General features: G+C 40.0%; 1 protein-coding gene across 1 annotated transcript in view; it reads left to right on the top strand.

The window, feature by feature from the left end:
• Window positions 1–13862, top strand: part of Abca9 (ATP binding cassette subfamily A member 9) — a 60229-nt gene that overhangs the window by 15514 nt on the left and 30853 nt on the right. Inside the window, exons 10-19 of the mRNA XM_051179686.1 lie at window positions 2595–2763; window positions 4139–4197; window positions 4423–4533; window positions 5792–5967; window positions 6305–6424; window positions 6669–6807; window positions 7304–7394; window positions 8773–8912; window positions 11336–11455; window positions 12378–12576. Of these exons, the coding sequence (XP_051035643.1) occupies window positions 2595–2763; window positions 4139–4197; window positions 4423–4533; window positions 5792–5967; window positions 6305–6424; window positions 6669–6807; window positions 7304–7394; window positions 8773–8912; window positions 11336–11455; window positions 12378–12576 (1324 nt within the window). The remainder of the gene's footprint in view (window positions 1–2594; window positions 2764–4138; window positions 4198–4422; window positions 4534–5791; window positions 5968–6304; window positions 6425–6668; window positions 6808–7303; window positions 7395–8772; window positions 8913–11335; window positions 11456–12377; window positions 12577–13862) is intronic.

Below are 13862 nucleotides of genomic sequence, written 5' to 3'. Positions count from 1 at the left end.
CCCTCAAAAGATGCTTTCACTCCTTTATTTTTGTTTTAAATGTCCATATGTGTATGAGGATATGACTATCCACCGGAGTGTGGGAAACTAACCAGTGGTCACATCCCCATAAAAGACAACCCTCCCTTTCCCAGCAACTATGCATGGACACTATCTCCTCAGCATGGGATGGGGCCTGGAGCTCCTCTCTCCCACCTGTGCTGACATTTTGACTTGCTTGATCTTGAAGAGGTCTTATGCAGATAACCGCAGCTGCTATTAGCTCAAGATTGCAGTAGCCACATTGTTAGTAGTTTTCCTGCCAGCCTGGTCCCACAGCCACACTAGCTCCAAATAACACACAGAGATTCTGTATTAGATATAAAGCTGTTGGCCTGTTACTAGCATTTCTTATAGGATAGCTCTGTCTTAAATATTAACCCACTTCTATTAATCTAAGTATTTCCACATGGTCATATCTTACCATAGAGGGGGCCGGTGTTCTGCTCTCTCTGTCTTCCATGTTGAATCTCCTCCCTACTTCTTCCTCTCTCCTCCCTATCTCCTAGTTCCACCTATCTTGCTTTCCTATTGGCCAACAGTGCTTTATTTATTAAGCAATACGAGAAACATATTTACAGAATGACATCTCCCATCACTGCATCATGTCTAGAAGACAGTATTTCATAGTAGTCCTCCCCATCCTCCATTACTGATGGTCTTTATACCTCTTCTTCCACGATGTTCACTGAGCCTTGGTGATGGAGGTGTTAGCATAGATATTCCATTTAGGATGAACATTCAGCCTATTGCTCTCAGAGCTTTGACCAGTTGCTGCTATTCATTAAAACAAAACAAAACAAAACAAAAAACAAAAACAACCCTCCCAAAAACAAACAAACAAAAAATCATTTCTCTGATGATGGTTGAGAGTAGCCCAGGTCTATGGGTATGCTGGCTAGTTTTATATCAACTTGATATACTGTGGGCAGTGTTACCCTTGGGCCTTAGGTTTTAGAAGAAAACAGATTGAGGAAGTCATGGGAGTCATGCTAATAAATATCACTCTTTCATGGCCTTAGCTTTAGTTTACATCTCCAGGTTTCTGCTTTGCTTCTGTTCTTACCCTAACTTTCCTCAGTGATTGTCAAGTAAGTTGTAAGATGAAGTAAACCCTTTCATCCCCAAGTTACTTTTGGTCATGGTATCACAACAATTGAAACCATAACTGAGAAAATGGGTATAGATGTAAATATTTAGGAGGCAATTTGACAACATGGCCATTTTGCAAAATAACAATACCAGGATCTTCCCCAGGGCCCATGAGCTCCAAGTTATGGGTTTTTGACCAGGATTATAGCACCAGGCATGGAATTTATTCCTGTGGGACAGACCTCAGTTTCAATCATAAAGTAGTTATTTTCCTGACAATAACTGTGCCATTATTGTAGTAGATGCATCTTGCTTGATGGTGCTGTAACACATGTGGTCTGTATCTTGCCTTACATCTTCTGGCACTATGCAAACTGACCAGGATGGAAAAAGCTTCCTGAGAAACTGGGTATTAATTTCTCTATGTCCTTTAGCCAAAGTGTGTGGTGTCTTAGGCAACAGGGTCTTACCATATACCTAGGGTGGGTGTCTAAAGACAGTGTCAATGTCTTTTTGTTTTTGTTTTTTAAATCTCTGCAGAAGGTATCTTATGCCTTGCATTCCAATTTTCATTTAATAATTACCTACGTCTTCTGGGGTGACATTGTCCATGCATGCATGGTAATTTCATTTGAACTCTTGAAATTAGCTTACTGACTAATGGGTTTCCATAAGGCCCTTTCATAAATACTTAGCTTTGTTTCACACATTCGTCATTCCCTCCACTTCCCATTCTCTCATCCCTACCTCCCTTCGATCCCTTAACCCCCAGGATTCCCCTCTTCTCTCCTTTTACATGTGTTCTACTGTCCTTATACTGATACTGTTTTAAGTTGGGTTGTGAGGTAGTAGAAGCCCGTGTGGTTTTCCTCATCCTCTTCTTTTGGGTTAGCCCTGTTTAACCCCTCATATCTCCCACACTCCCAATGGCCTTCCCCATTTAAGTCTGTCTACCCTGGTATTTCACTTTACTATTCTCATTTTACCTCTAATCTACTATGCCCCTCCATTAATCTTTTCCCAACCCCCACTAGTTTCCTGACTTCCATTTTGCTCCAAGTTAGACACACACACAAAAAAAAATTTGATGTCTTTCTGGGGTTGAGGTACCTCACTCTATAACTTTTTCCAGTTCCACCTGTTTACTTGCAAATTTAATTTTTCTTAGAGCTTAGCAATATTTCATGTTTGTGTGTGCCAAATTATCCATTCATCTTGGTCTTAATAGAATGTCTAAGTTCCTCTTGAAACAAACCATTTTGCCCTAAAGACTTTTTCTTTTAGTTTACAATGCTGCATTTTTTTTCCATACTGGAAATATTACATTAGGTGGTACTATCTAAGGTGATAATTGGGGCTCAGGGTGAGAGTCAAAGAGTTTGATTTGGATCTCTGGGCTGAATGGAATGCAATCTTTGGAGTGGTGACTGACCCGATACTTAACCTGCCTCCTGTCCATGTAGATAAGTATGGACATCAACATTCTCCATTGTTTTTCCTGAAGTCGTCTTATTGGTTTCAACACAGAGGAGCTAATCACATGGTCCTCGAGAATGAAATAGATTCTGATCCTTCACTAAATGACTCATTTGAACCAGTGCCTCCAGAATTCCAGGGAAAAGAAGCCATCAGGTAACAAATAAATCACATGGAAGTACAATAGAGAATAGGCCTCAGAACTTCCGGGCAAGACTGATGTACAAAGATTTCCCTCTGAGCCCCTCTGTACCCACATCCTCCCAGCCCACTGTTCTTCCAAAAGGATATTCTTATTCTAGAAAGCACTGTATTTTATCCTATCTCTGTCATATACACTTACATCTTTTGGTACAGTAACAACTGTCAACAAATAAGTACTTCATTCCTGTTCTCATCATCCTCCTTGTCTCTTCTTCATGGTTTGCTCTAATGGTCTCTTGGTGATAAACAGTGCCACAACCTCTCCCCTATTTTCACCCTCTTTCTCTGTCATCTACTTTGTCTCTTTTCACTTCCCTTCCTGGTGGATAAGTTGAAAGCAGAAATGTAAGTGATGCAGAAAGGAATCTAGAGAATTTCCAGAAAGATGGGAAGACATGATCAGACCATAGGGCAATAATGTCCTGCATCCCTTCCCCCTGAAGCCATGCATGAGCTGTGGTCAGTGCTATGACTTCCAAACAGCTACACATCCCAAACATCCTTACCTTTGCTTGAATTTGTCTATAGCTCACATGATGCTTTGCTTTCCTATTATAAGAAGTTAATGCCTGTAGACTGCACAGGATCTGAAGCACAACAGACCTTCAATTCATTGAAAGTCTTCTGTATGCCTTTTCTTCTTTCTTTAAGACAGGATCTTACTTTGTAAGCCAGTCTGGCCTGGAACTCATAATGTATCCCAGGCTGGCCTCAGATTCCTAAACTTCCTCCCTCAGTCCCAAGTGCTGGGATATGGTTATGTGCAATCATACTTCACTTCTACAGACTCTTAAAACCATTTCATCATTTTCTTCTCCTTTCTTCTTCTTTTGAGATTTCAAACATCTTGGGTTCTAAAATTCTTGTTTTCTGTAGGAATCAACCCTATGTGATAATTAGTGTTGGTTGGCATCCCTGCTTTACTACTGAAAACTTGAACTCTGTGAGTTCTGTATTTGTACCGGAGTTCTGTGTAAATTACACAGATGGGACTTGACTCAGAGTATTTAGCTCGAAAACTCAAGCCTTTTTGCACTGACATGATTCCTTTAACCCACACCATGGGATCTCCTAGCATTGATTTTTGTCCTCAGCTTTCTTCTCCAGTCATCTGCCACAATCTGAACATACAGATTCATGTATTCACATGCTAGCTACTCCCTCCACTTAAGTACTGTTGAGGTGCAACTGTCAGAGATGTTGCCTTTTCATGGGATGCCCAAGATGCTTGACTATGCCTGTGCATAATGAAGGTCCTCCAGGTTTTATGAAGACTCCCCTAATCTCTGCAATTTCCTCAAAAACAGGTTTGTTTTCTTTTTTGCAGGATCAAACATCTTAAAAAGGAATATATAGGAAAGCATGGAAAAGTTGAAGCTCTAAGAGGTAATAAAATATGATTACATTTAACATTGATGTTTAATTTAGAGACTTGTTGTGAAACTTCAGTAGGGCAGAAAGAGAGATTACAGAAAGCTGGACCAATTTTAAGACTGATTTTATCTTGAAAATTAGAACCCACACACATCTATGCAATGACAAATTGTGAACAATGGAGACTATAAACTGGCTGTACAAGTACTGAATGTAATCTCTTTGAACTCATGCCAGGTCTGGGGTTTGACATATATGAAGGCCAGATCACTGCCCTCCTTGGCCACAGTGGAGCTGGGAAAACCACACTGATAAATATACTTTGTGGACTGTCACCTCCAACTACAGGTAAGAGGACACACACCAAAGGCAAGTTCAAGGGCGAATGAATAAGCTCTGCTTTCACCAGTTAACTTGTCACACCATGTCACTGAGACAAAAAATTTGAATTTTTCCCATGTATGCAGGTGTTGAATTATATGTTTCCCAGTTAGTAGATACTATTTTTATGTTTTCATATTTCAGCTGAGAAACTGTTTTAAAGTTTCTTTACTTTTATATAATTGTGCACATTTAGAAAAATGTTTACACTTGATGTAAGTGACTTTAAAATTATTCAGTTATTAAGTGACATTTCTGAACATTGAATCTCCCTCTCTCTCTCTCTCTCTCTCTCTCTCTCTCTCTCTCTCTCTCTCTCTCTCTTTCTGTGTGTGTGTGTGTGATTGTGTGATTGTGTGTGTGTGTGTGTGTGTGTGTGTGGATATGTGTGCTGAGCTTGCTTGGGTGAGTGCATGTGGAGGTTGATGTTGCAATACCTTTTTCAATCACTTCTTCACCTTTTTGTTTTCAATGACTGTTTAAATTTTCTTTTTATTTCGACTTTTTGAAAGTTCCATAAATGTGTACAGTGTATCTGGGTCATACCTACCCCATACGCCTGCTGTCTCTCTCTAGCACCTCCCAGTCCCACCACAACTTTATTTCCTCTCTCCCAACTTCATGCTTCATGTCTTAAAACACACACACACACACACACACACACACACAAATCCAAGTAGTTCTGTCCAAATGCACATGTGTGTGTGTCCATCCCCTGGAGTACAGGCAACCTACCCTTCACACACAAAGCCAAGTAATCCTGCTTCTTGCAGAAGCCATTAGCTCTTCAGTTTGCCGTGGGGCATCAGGAACCCCTCTCCCATCTGTGCTGGAAGTTTGGAGTCACTTCCTATTGCTTTTACCTTATTCTTTGAGGCTAGGTTTTGCACTGAACCTGAAGCTCACTGTTTGGTCCAGCTCGGTGGTCAATGAGCTCAAAGGGTCTTCCTGTCTCCACCCACCTGTCCTTCCTAGCACTAAGACTCCAGGTGCATGCTGGCAGATTCACACACGCGCTCAAGTTTCACATGATGCTGGAGATGTAAACCCCAGTTCCCACACCACATAATAAACACTTTACCATTTCTGTGTTACAAACAGGCAAGATATGCTTGAACGAAACTTGTGATTTCCATACTTTATACCTATATGCTTGAATGAATTTTGTGATTTGCGTAATTTGCACCTTGTCCTGATGGTAACTCTTTATACTTTCTCTACATAGGCTCTGTCACCATCTATAATCAGACACCTTCAGAAGTGGATGACTTTGATGCTGTCATCAAGCTCACTGGCGTTTGTCCACAATCCAATATACAATTTGGTTTTCTCACTGTGAGAGAAAATCTCAGGCTTTTTGCTAAAGTAAAGGGAATTCTGCCGCATGAAGTGGAGCAAGAGGTAAACGAGCACGTCCGCAGTTACGCAACAAGGACAAGGGGCGTGAAAGTGGTCACCCGGAAATATTAAATGTGCTTGTCTTGTCTGTACACAATCACCATCTAAAGTTAGGCACACAGGATCTTCATAATGACAGAAAACTGTTTTAAAAGTAAGGTAGTCAGGGTAGTTCATGCTTGCAATCCCAGCATTTGGGAGGCAGAAATGTTGCTGAAGGTTAAGCCAGCCTGGGCAGCAGAGGGAGACTCTCTCTCAGAGAGAGAGAGAGAGAGAGAGAGAGAGAGAGAGAGAGAGAACAAATCATGGGTTTTAGACTAAATGATTTTTATTTTGTTAGGTACAACGAGTGTTACGGGATTTAGAGATGGAAAATATTCAAGACATTCTTGCTCAGAATTTAAGTGGTGGACAAAAAAGGAAACTGACTTTTGGGATCGCCATTTTAGGAGACCCCCAGGTAAGGGGAACAAAAGCCAAGCATGGAACCAGAGTGGAGACTCAGAAACTACTGCATTTGATACATTTGCAAATGATATGTTTAAGAAAAGTTTTACTCAAAAATACCAGTACTTTCACAACTGCAGTGGTTTTGGTTTTTTTGTTTGTTTGTTTGTTTTTGTTTTTGTTTGTTTGTTTTGTTTTGTTTTTTAGAATAATCTTGCCCCAAGGGACAAATGACTGTGACATTTTCTACTGTCCAGGTTTTGCTACTGGATGAACCAACTGCTGGGTTGGATCCATTTTCAAGGCACCGTATATGGAACCTACTGAAAGAGAGGAAACTAGACAGAGTAATTGTCTTTAGTACCCAGTTCATGGATGAGGCTGATATCCTGGCTGGTAACTATAGGCTTTTTTGTTTTTGTTTTTTTTTATGTTTCACAGTGAGAAAGTAGAGTTTAAATATGGGTTAAAAACAGACCCCATCTCACTAGAGATAGCCACAGCCAACACAGAATTGCTTTCAACCATTTGAATCTCTGTGTCCCAGATAGAGGGCTTTGTCCCATGGACCAAGTCTTGTCCTATCATAGAGAAGTGGAGGCTGTAATATATACAGTATTGTCTCAACCATGCTTTATTCCATGTGGATATGGGTCAGCAGGCTTGAAAGACACTGTGTAAGTGCTTCATAACTTTCCCACCTGTGCAGAGAATAAGCAAACATAATTCAGCATTTCAGTTGTTAGAGTACCTAGAAAGTCACAGGATGAGTATATCACTATTCTATTGTGGCATGCTTCTGAAACGTCATTTGTTCATGCATTTTGATTTTCACATTTATGGATACTGAAAAAAATACTCTTTATTAAAATCTATCTTTTGTTTCTTCCAGACAGGAAGGTGTTTATATCCAATGGGAGACTGAGGTGTGCAGGCTCTTCTCTGTTCCTGAAGAAGAAATGGGGCATTGGCTATCATTTAAGGTATAGCTCTCAATACTGGAGACAGAGGCATGATAAGCACACTGGTGACAGGTGCCATTGGAATCAGGTCAAGGTAGATCTACAAACACTGCTGCAAGTGATGTTAGGGAGGGGGCTGGATTTCTTCTGCTTTGTGTCCTTGGTCATGCTAGGCATAGCACCTTTAAAGCACAGAACAGTTTTAACATTGAATTTAAATTCATGTAACCAGTGACATGCTTTGTTTGTACCACTTTGTCACCCCAGTACATTCCAGTGGACATGGCTAACAATGGTGTTCCTTTTCTTCCTTTATAAAAATATTTTTCAATTTAAACTAGAAACAATCTTATTTTACTTATTAATCCCAGTTCCCTTTCCCTCCCGTCCTCCCATGCCCCACATGGAGCCCCATCCCATCTCCTTTCTACTCACCAGGGAGGGTGAGGCCTTCCATGGGGAATCATCAAAGTCTGTCATATCATTTGGGGCACGGCCTAGGCCCTCCCCCATGTGTCTAGGCTGAGGGAGTATCTCTCTATGGGGAGTGGGCTCCCAAAGTCCATTCGTACACTAGGGATAAATACTGGCCCACTACCAGAGGTCCCATAGACTTCACAGGCTTCCTAACTGACACCCCCGTTCAGGAGGTCTGGTTCAGTCCTATGCTGGTTTCCCAGCTATCAGTCTGGGGTCTGGTAATGGTGTTTCTAAAACCCCACATTTTATAAAGAACTACATAGACTACTATCGAAGACTTCAGCTATTACTTGAATAAATTTTGCACAAAATGATAAATCTAGCATGTACTGAGAATTTACTTCATGAAACATCCAGCACTACCTCATAAATACTGTTTCATTCTGCCTGTTAAGGTTAATTTAAGAGTTGGGTATTTTATCTCATCAATAAGAATTCTAATATTCAGAGATGGTGACCAATTCACCTGGGCTCTGGGATATGTACAATATGATGTTAATACCATATTCTTAATGATCACAATTATCTCTGTCTTTCTTTAACAAGTTCAAGTTTTTGCAGAGTCCCTACATAACTGGAAAAGGAGAATTCATAGTTGAGTCCTCTCAATAGGTAGAGACATAATCAGGTATTCCTGCTTCCTTTACCTAAGCCAGGAATTGGTACTTCTCTCCTTCACATGACAGTCCTTGAATTATCTTTAATGAGTCTAATCTTCCCCCTTTTACTAGTTCCTCTGCTATGTTGTACGGATTAAGTTTGGATTATATTAGTACCATTTCGTCTAGTTCCTCTCTGTAAATTACACAATTTTGTCTTATAAATATTCATGATGTTGCAAACATATATGACATAAGAAGTTGTTTTTAGAGGCAGTGTTAGACAAAATAACTTTATCTTACTTTTTTCTGAATATTAGTTTGCATCTGAATGAAGAATGTGATCCAGAGAGTATAACTTCACTGGTCAAAAAGCACATCCCTGATGCCAAACGGGTCACACAAAGTGAAGAAAGACTCCTCTATATCTTGCCACTGGAAAGGACAAACAAATTTCCAGGTAATCCTGAACAAGTTACATTCATCTCTGTGTTTCAGTTTTCTCCTTTGCATAAAGGAAATGGCGGTCCATATGTCTATGGGTCTGTTCTGATGGTTAAATTATCATGCATAACATTTAAACATATTGTTAATATCTATAACACATAAAGGGACTGTGTCTGACATGTGGTTACTATGGTGTTTCCCCAGCTCTAAGATAGCAATACGAAGGACTTGTGATGATCAGACAAAAAGGATGAGTGCTGTCCTTTCAAACCATGATCCATCCTCACATCAGAATATCAGAGACGGCAGCATTCTTTCTCTTGAGATGCATTGCTTTTAAGAATCACTCAATCATAACAACAGACCAGATGAGAGTACCTTATGGGGTTGGAGGGGAGAGGGGAGAGCTGGGGAGTGAATATGATCAAATTATATTGTGTTCATGTATGCAATTCTCAAAGAGTAAACAGAATTTTTAGCATATTAAAAAGGGAAGAAATAAACTCGTCTTGGAAGCAGGGATAGGTTTTAGTCTTAGATGTACACACAATACATTTGAGATATATACCGTTGTGAAGATAGAAATCTCTATGAAGACTGAACAGCGTGGTTTACTTGACTATCTTTTAAAATGCATCCAAGCTGCTGAGTCATTTTGACCGGTGGTTCTCAAACTTCCTAACACTGTGACCCTCTAATATAGCTCCTCATGTGTGATGATTCCCAACTATAAATTTTTTTATGTTAATACTTCATAACTGTAATTTTGCTACTATTGTGAATTGTAATGTAAATATCTATTGTGCCTGATATCTGATATTCGACCACCAGGTGGGTGGAGACTCCTGGTTGAGACCCACTGATTTTGAGAACAACTGAAGAGTGGATTTAAGAAACTAGGAGCACTTAACTACTTTTCTTTAGTATTTAGTATATAATTAAGATAACTTCAATTCCCAACATCACTTAAAAATTCTCAAAATGGCTTGCTAATCCCTCACATGGATGTACCCTATATATCAGTATTTCTGAGTAACTCTCATAACAGGTTTAGAAGGAAAAGGAGGAAGGAAGGGAGAGAGGAAGAGGGAGGAGGGATAGAGGGAAAGAGAGAATATAAGTGAACAGAATGTCTTCCAGGGAAAACACAAAGGCACACTATATACTTGCTCTACTTTGTCCTTTCTTTAATTTGTATTTTTCACACAGAGTTTATTGAAATCACTTATTTCTGTAGGCATCAGTGTTTTCACTTATTGTAGTGATGTGGAAGAAGATGGCCCCCAAAGGGAGCGGCACTATTAGCAGGTGTGGCTTTGTTGGAGTAGGTGTGACCTTGTTGGAGGGAGTGTGTCACTGTAAAGGTGGGCTTTGAGGTCTCATATATGCTCAAGCCACACCCAGTGTCAGAGACTACTTCCTGTTGCCTTCAAGCCAAGATGTAGGACACTCAGCTGCTTCCCCAGCACCTGGAGAAGCCTGCCTGCATGCCACTGTGTCACACTATAACAATAATGGACTAAACATCTGAAAGTATAAGCCACCACAATTAAATGTTTGGGTTTATAAACTTTCTGTGGCCTTGGTGTCTCTTCACAGAAATAGAAACCCTAAGACAGTGATTATAGTTTCTTAACTCATCTTAACCTAAAAGAATAAATTTTTATTCTCTGGATACTAATCCTTAATCAGAGCATAGAATTAAACACCCACCTCCATAAGAGAATTTAAAATAGAGTGAAAAGGCTTGGAGAGATGGCTCAGTAGTGAAGAATGCTTGTTACTCCTCCAGGGCCGCAACTTCACTTCCCAGCACCTACATCAGGCAGCTCACAACTACCTGTAACTCCACCTATAGGAGATCTCTTCCAGACTCCATGGTAACACACACACACACACACACACACACACACACACACACACACACACACCTAAAAATTTGAAAGTTAAAAAAGTTTAACATTTTTTATGTGTGAGTACTTTACTTACATGTACACCTATGCACCACATGTGTGCTTGATGCCCCTGAAAACCAGAAGAGGCGTCAGATCCCCTAGACATGGAGTTACATGTGCTCGTGAGCTGCCATGTGGGTGCTGGGAACAGAATCTAGGCACTCTGCAAGAGCAGCATGTACTCTTAACCACTGAATCGTTTCTCATCCTTGGGAATTAAAATGTTTTAAACACATCAATCAATTTTTAAAAAAACTGAGTAGTCATCCAAGTATGGAAGCATAAGTGTTTGTTATACTTTGATGCTGAAGAAACCATGGAAACTAATATATTCTATAGTCATGTTGTATAAATTAAGTGAACATTGATATCAGTTTATGATAAAAGTACATGTATCTTATCAATATTTTCTCAGTTTGAAAGATACTATTAACTGCCCCATTATAAATTATACTGTAATCTATTGTGTGCTTACTTTTAGAACTTTACAGGGATCTTGATAGATGTTCTAACCAAGGCATTGAGAATTATGGTGTTTCCATGACAACTCTGAATGAGGTGTTCCTGAAATTAGAAGGGAAGTCAATGACTGATGAATCAGGTAAGGGAGCAGTAGAAGATGGAGAAAGGAAGGGAGCCTTGAGTGAGATGATATGCATGCCTTTGTGGGTACAGGCCTTGGGAAAAAAGTACAGAATAAATCTAGACGTATAGGAGATGGCAATGTACCACACTAGATCCTCATGAAATAGACAATAAATATGAGTTGTCAGATTATCTGAATAGAAAAGGCTATGTTGGAGGGAAATTAGAAATTATGCTGAAAATGAGTTCATTCATTTTTGAGATGGTTTCAACTGAGTAGTTTTGGCTGCTTGGAGCTTGCTATGTAGGTCAGGCTGGCCTTGAACTCACAGATATTTTCTTGGCTCTGCCTACCAAGTCCTGGGATTAAAGGCAGGTACACCCACAATCAGCCATATACTTTTATTTTTCAGTATCATTCTAGGCAAGAGCTGTGCTACTATCTTTTACTAAGTACTTAACTTATACATATTTTATAATTTTCTAGGAATCTCATTTTTCCCATGTTCCTAATAAAAAGGAGCAAATTTTACCTACGTTTTATAATGTGGCTGTATCAAAAATATCATGCCTACCATCCTTATGTTCTTGAAGGGAGTGAGAGGAGAGGCTTCTGCATTTATTAGCTTTGTTACTTTGGCCAGAAACACCAAGGTGGTTTATCTCTTGTAACAAGGAAATTTTGCATGGGTTTATTTTCATGGGTTTCCTAGAATATGTCATAGAAAGCTGCATATGCCTTTTAAAAATTACAGTATTTTTTATTACCTCAAAGTGTTTTCCCTTTTTCTTGTTTCCTCAGTGTTTTCTTTCATGTAGTCATGAATTGGATTGCATATTTGCTCACAACACTAACGCTGGAACTTCCTGTTGAGTAAATGGTTATGGGAAATGCACAGTCAACTGGTGCCTTACAGATGACTGGTCTTACATTTCAGATGTTGGAATCTCTGGACGCTCACATAGCGAAGGGCCGAAAGATGTGCGAACCCTTGTTGAGCTGGAGCAAGTGTTGTCCTCTCTAGATTCATCAGGGGACACAATGAGTGGCATGGCACTGTGGAGGCAGCAGCTCTGTGCAGTTGCAAAGGTTCGCTTCCTCAAGCTCAAGAATGAAAGAAAAAGCCTAATGACCATGTGAGTACCCAGTCAGCGGATGGCTTGGGAGCACAAGATAAAGAGTATAAAAACATTCCAGAGTTTGCACACAGCCTTCTAAATGTTTCATTTAAAACACCCGCCCTTGTGGATATGTAATCAAAATATATAAAGTTTGGGATTATTGCAGTCACATACAGATCTTGTCCTTACCAAAAACCTCATTGTCTGCTTTCACAAGACACCAAAATCTCTTAGCATTTTCTGTAGTATGATGTATGGAGAGGGACAGTGGGAGAGAGGGAGATGATATGTAGGTGGATAGATATACAGATATACAGATAGATAGTAGGTAGATAGATGATAAAGGTAGATAGATAATAACGATAGAGATAGATAGCAAGATAGATAGATAGCAAGATAGATAGATAGATAGATAGATAGATAGATAGATAGATAGATAGATAGATAGATAGATAGAGATAGGGGTTGATTTTCAGGAATTTGCTTGTACCTCTGTGTGGACTGGAAACTGAAGTTCATAGGAGAGATCAGCAGCCTGAAAACACAGGTTAATTTTGGTCTTGCCACCAACAGGTTGGGTACTGACTGCTACTTAACTTCTCAATGTTATCTAGTACATGCTGTAAAGGCCAAACCCCTGCAGCTTCCACCTTGTAAACCTGCCTCTACTCTCAGGACACTTCTTTATGCAAGCACTCCCACACATGTTCCTGTTGTTTAATGTGTTCACATATATTAAATTAGACATAAGACACTGTATTATCTTTCTATCACTGTAATGGAATACCAAAGACGATGCACTTATAAAGAGGAAATCTGCTCTGTTTCATAGCCAGGTAGGTTCCTATCCAAGACCAGGGTGCCCCAAGTGTCTGAATTCCCACAGTTCCACTTAGGGACATACCCCAGTAATTGAAGTTTCATACACTCTCGCTCTATCTCCTGGCTCTCTACATAATTCCCACTCCCTCTGCAATGCTCCCTGAGTGTTAGAGGGGGTGCTCTTAGTGACTTGTTTGGGGCTGGGCCAGTTCTGCATCTTAGGCAGCCAGGAGTCTCTGCATTCACCATTGCTCGTCATAAGGAGGGGCTTCTCCGATTAGGCTGAGAGCTGCTTTTGCTTCCAGGTATAAGCAGTAATTTAGAAGGCAGTTTTCTGCTAAGCCAGTTTAGTTAACCATCAGGAATATGCTTTCTTCCCATGTGGGCTTTCTATCTCCCCAGATCTGAGTTGTTAGACAAGTTGACAGTGCTGGACATTTGTCCCCACTACTTTTTCTTCCAGTAATTTTAGAATATCA

Source organism: Phodopus roborovskii, unplaced genomic scaffold (genome assembly GCF_943737965.1).
Source record: "Phodopus roborovskii unplaced genomic scaffold, PHOROB, whole genome shotgun sequence".
Taxonomy (NCBI): Eukaryota; Metazoa; Chordata; class Mammalia; order Rodentia; family Cricetidae; genus Phodopus; species Phodopus roborovskii.
Note: the sequence above shows the minus strand (reverse complement) of the source record. Positions and strands in the feature narration are given on the sequence as shown.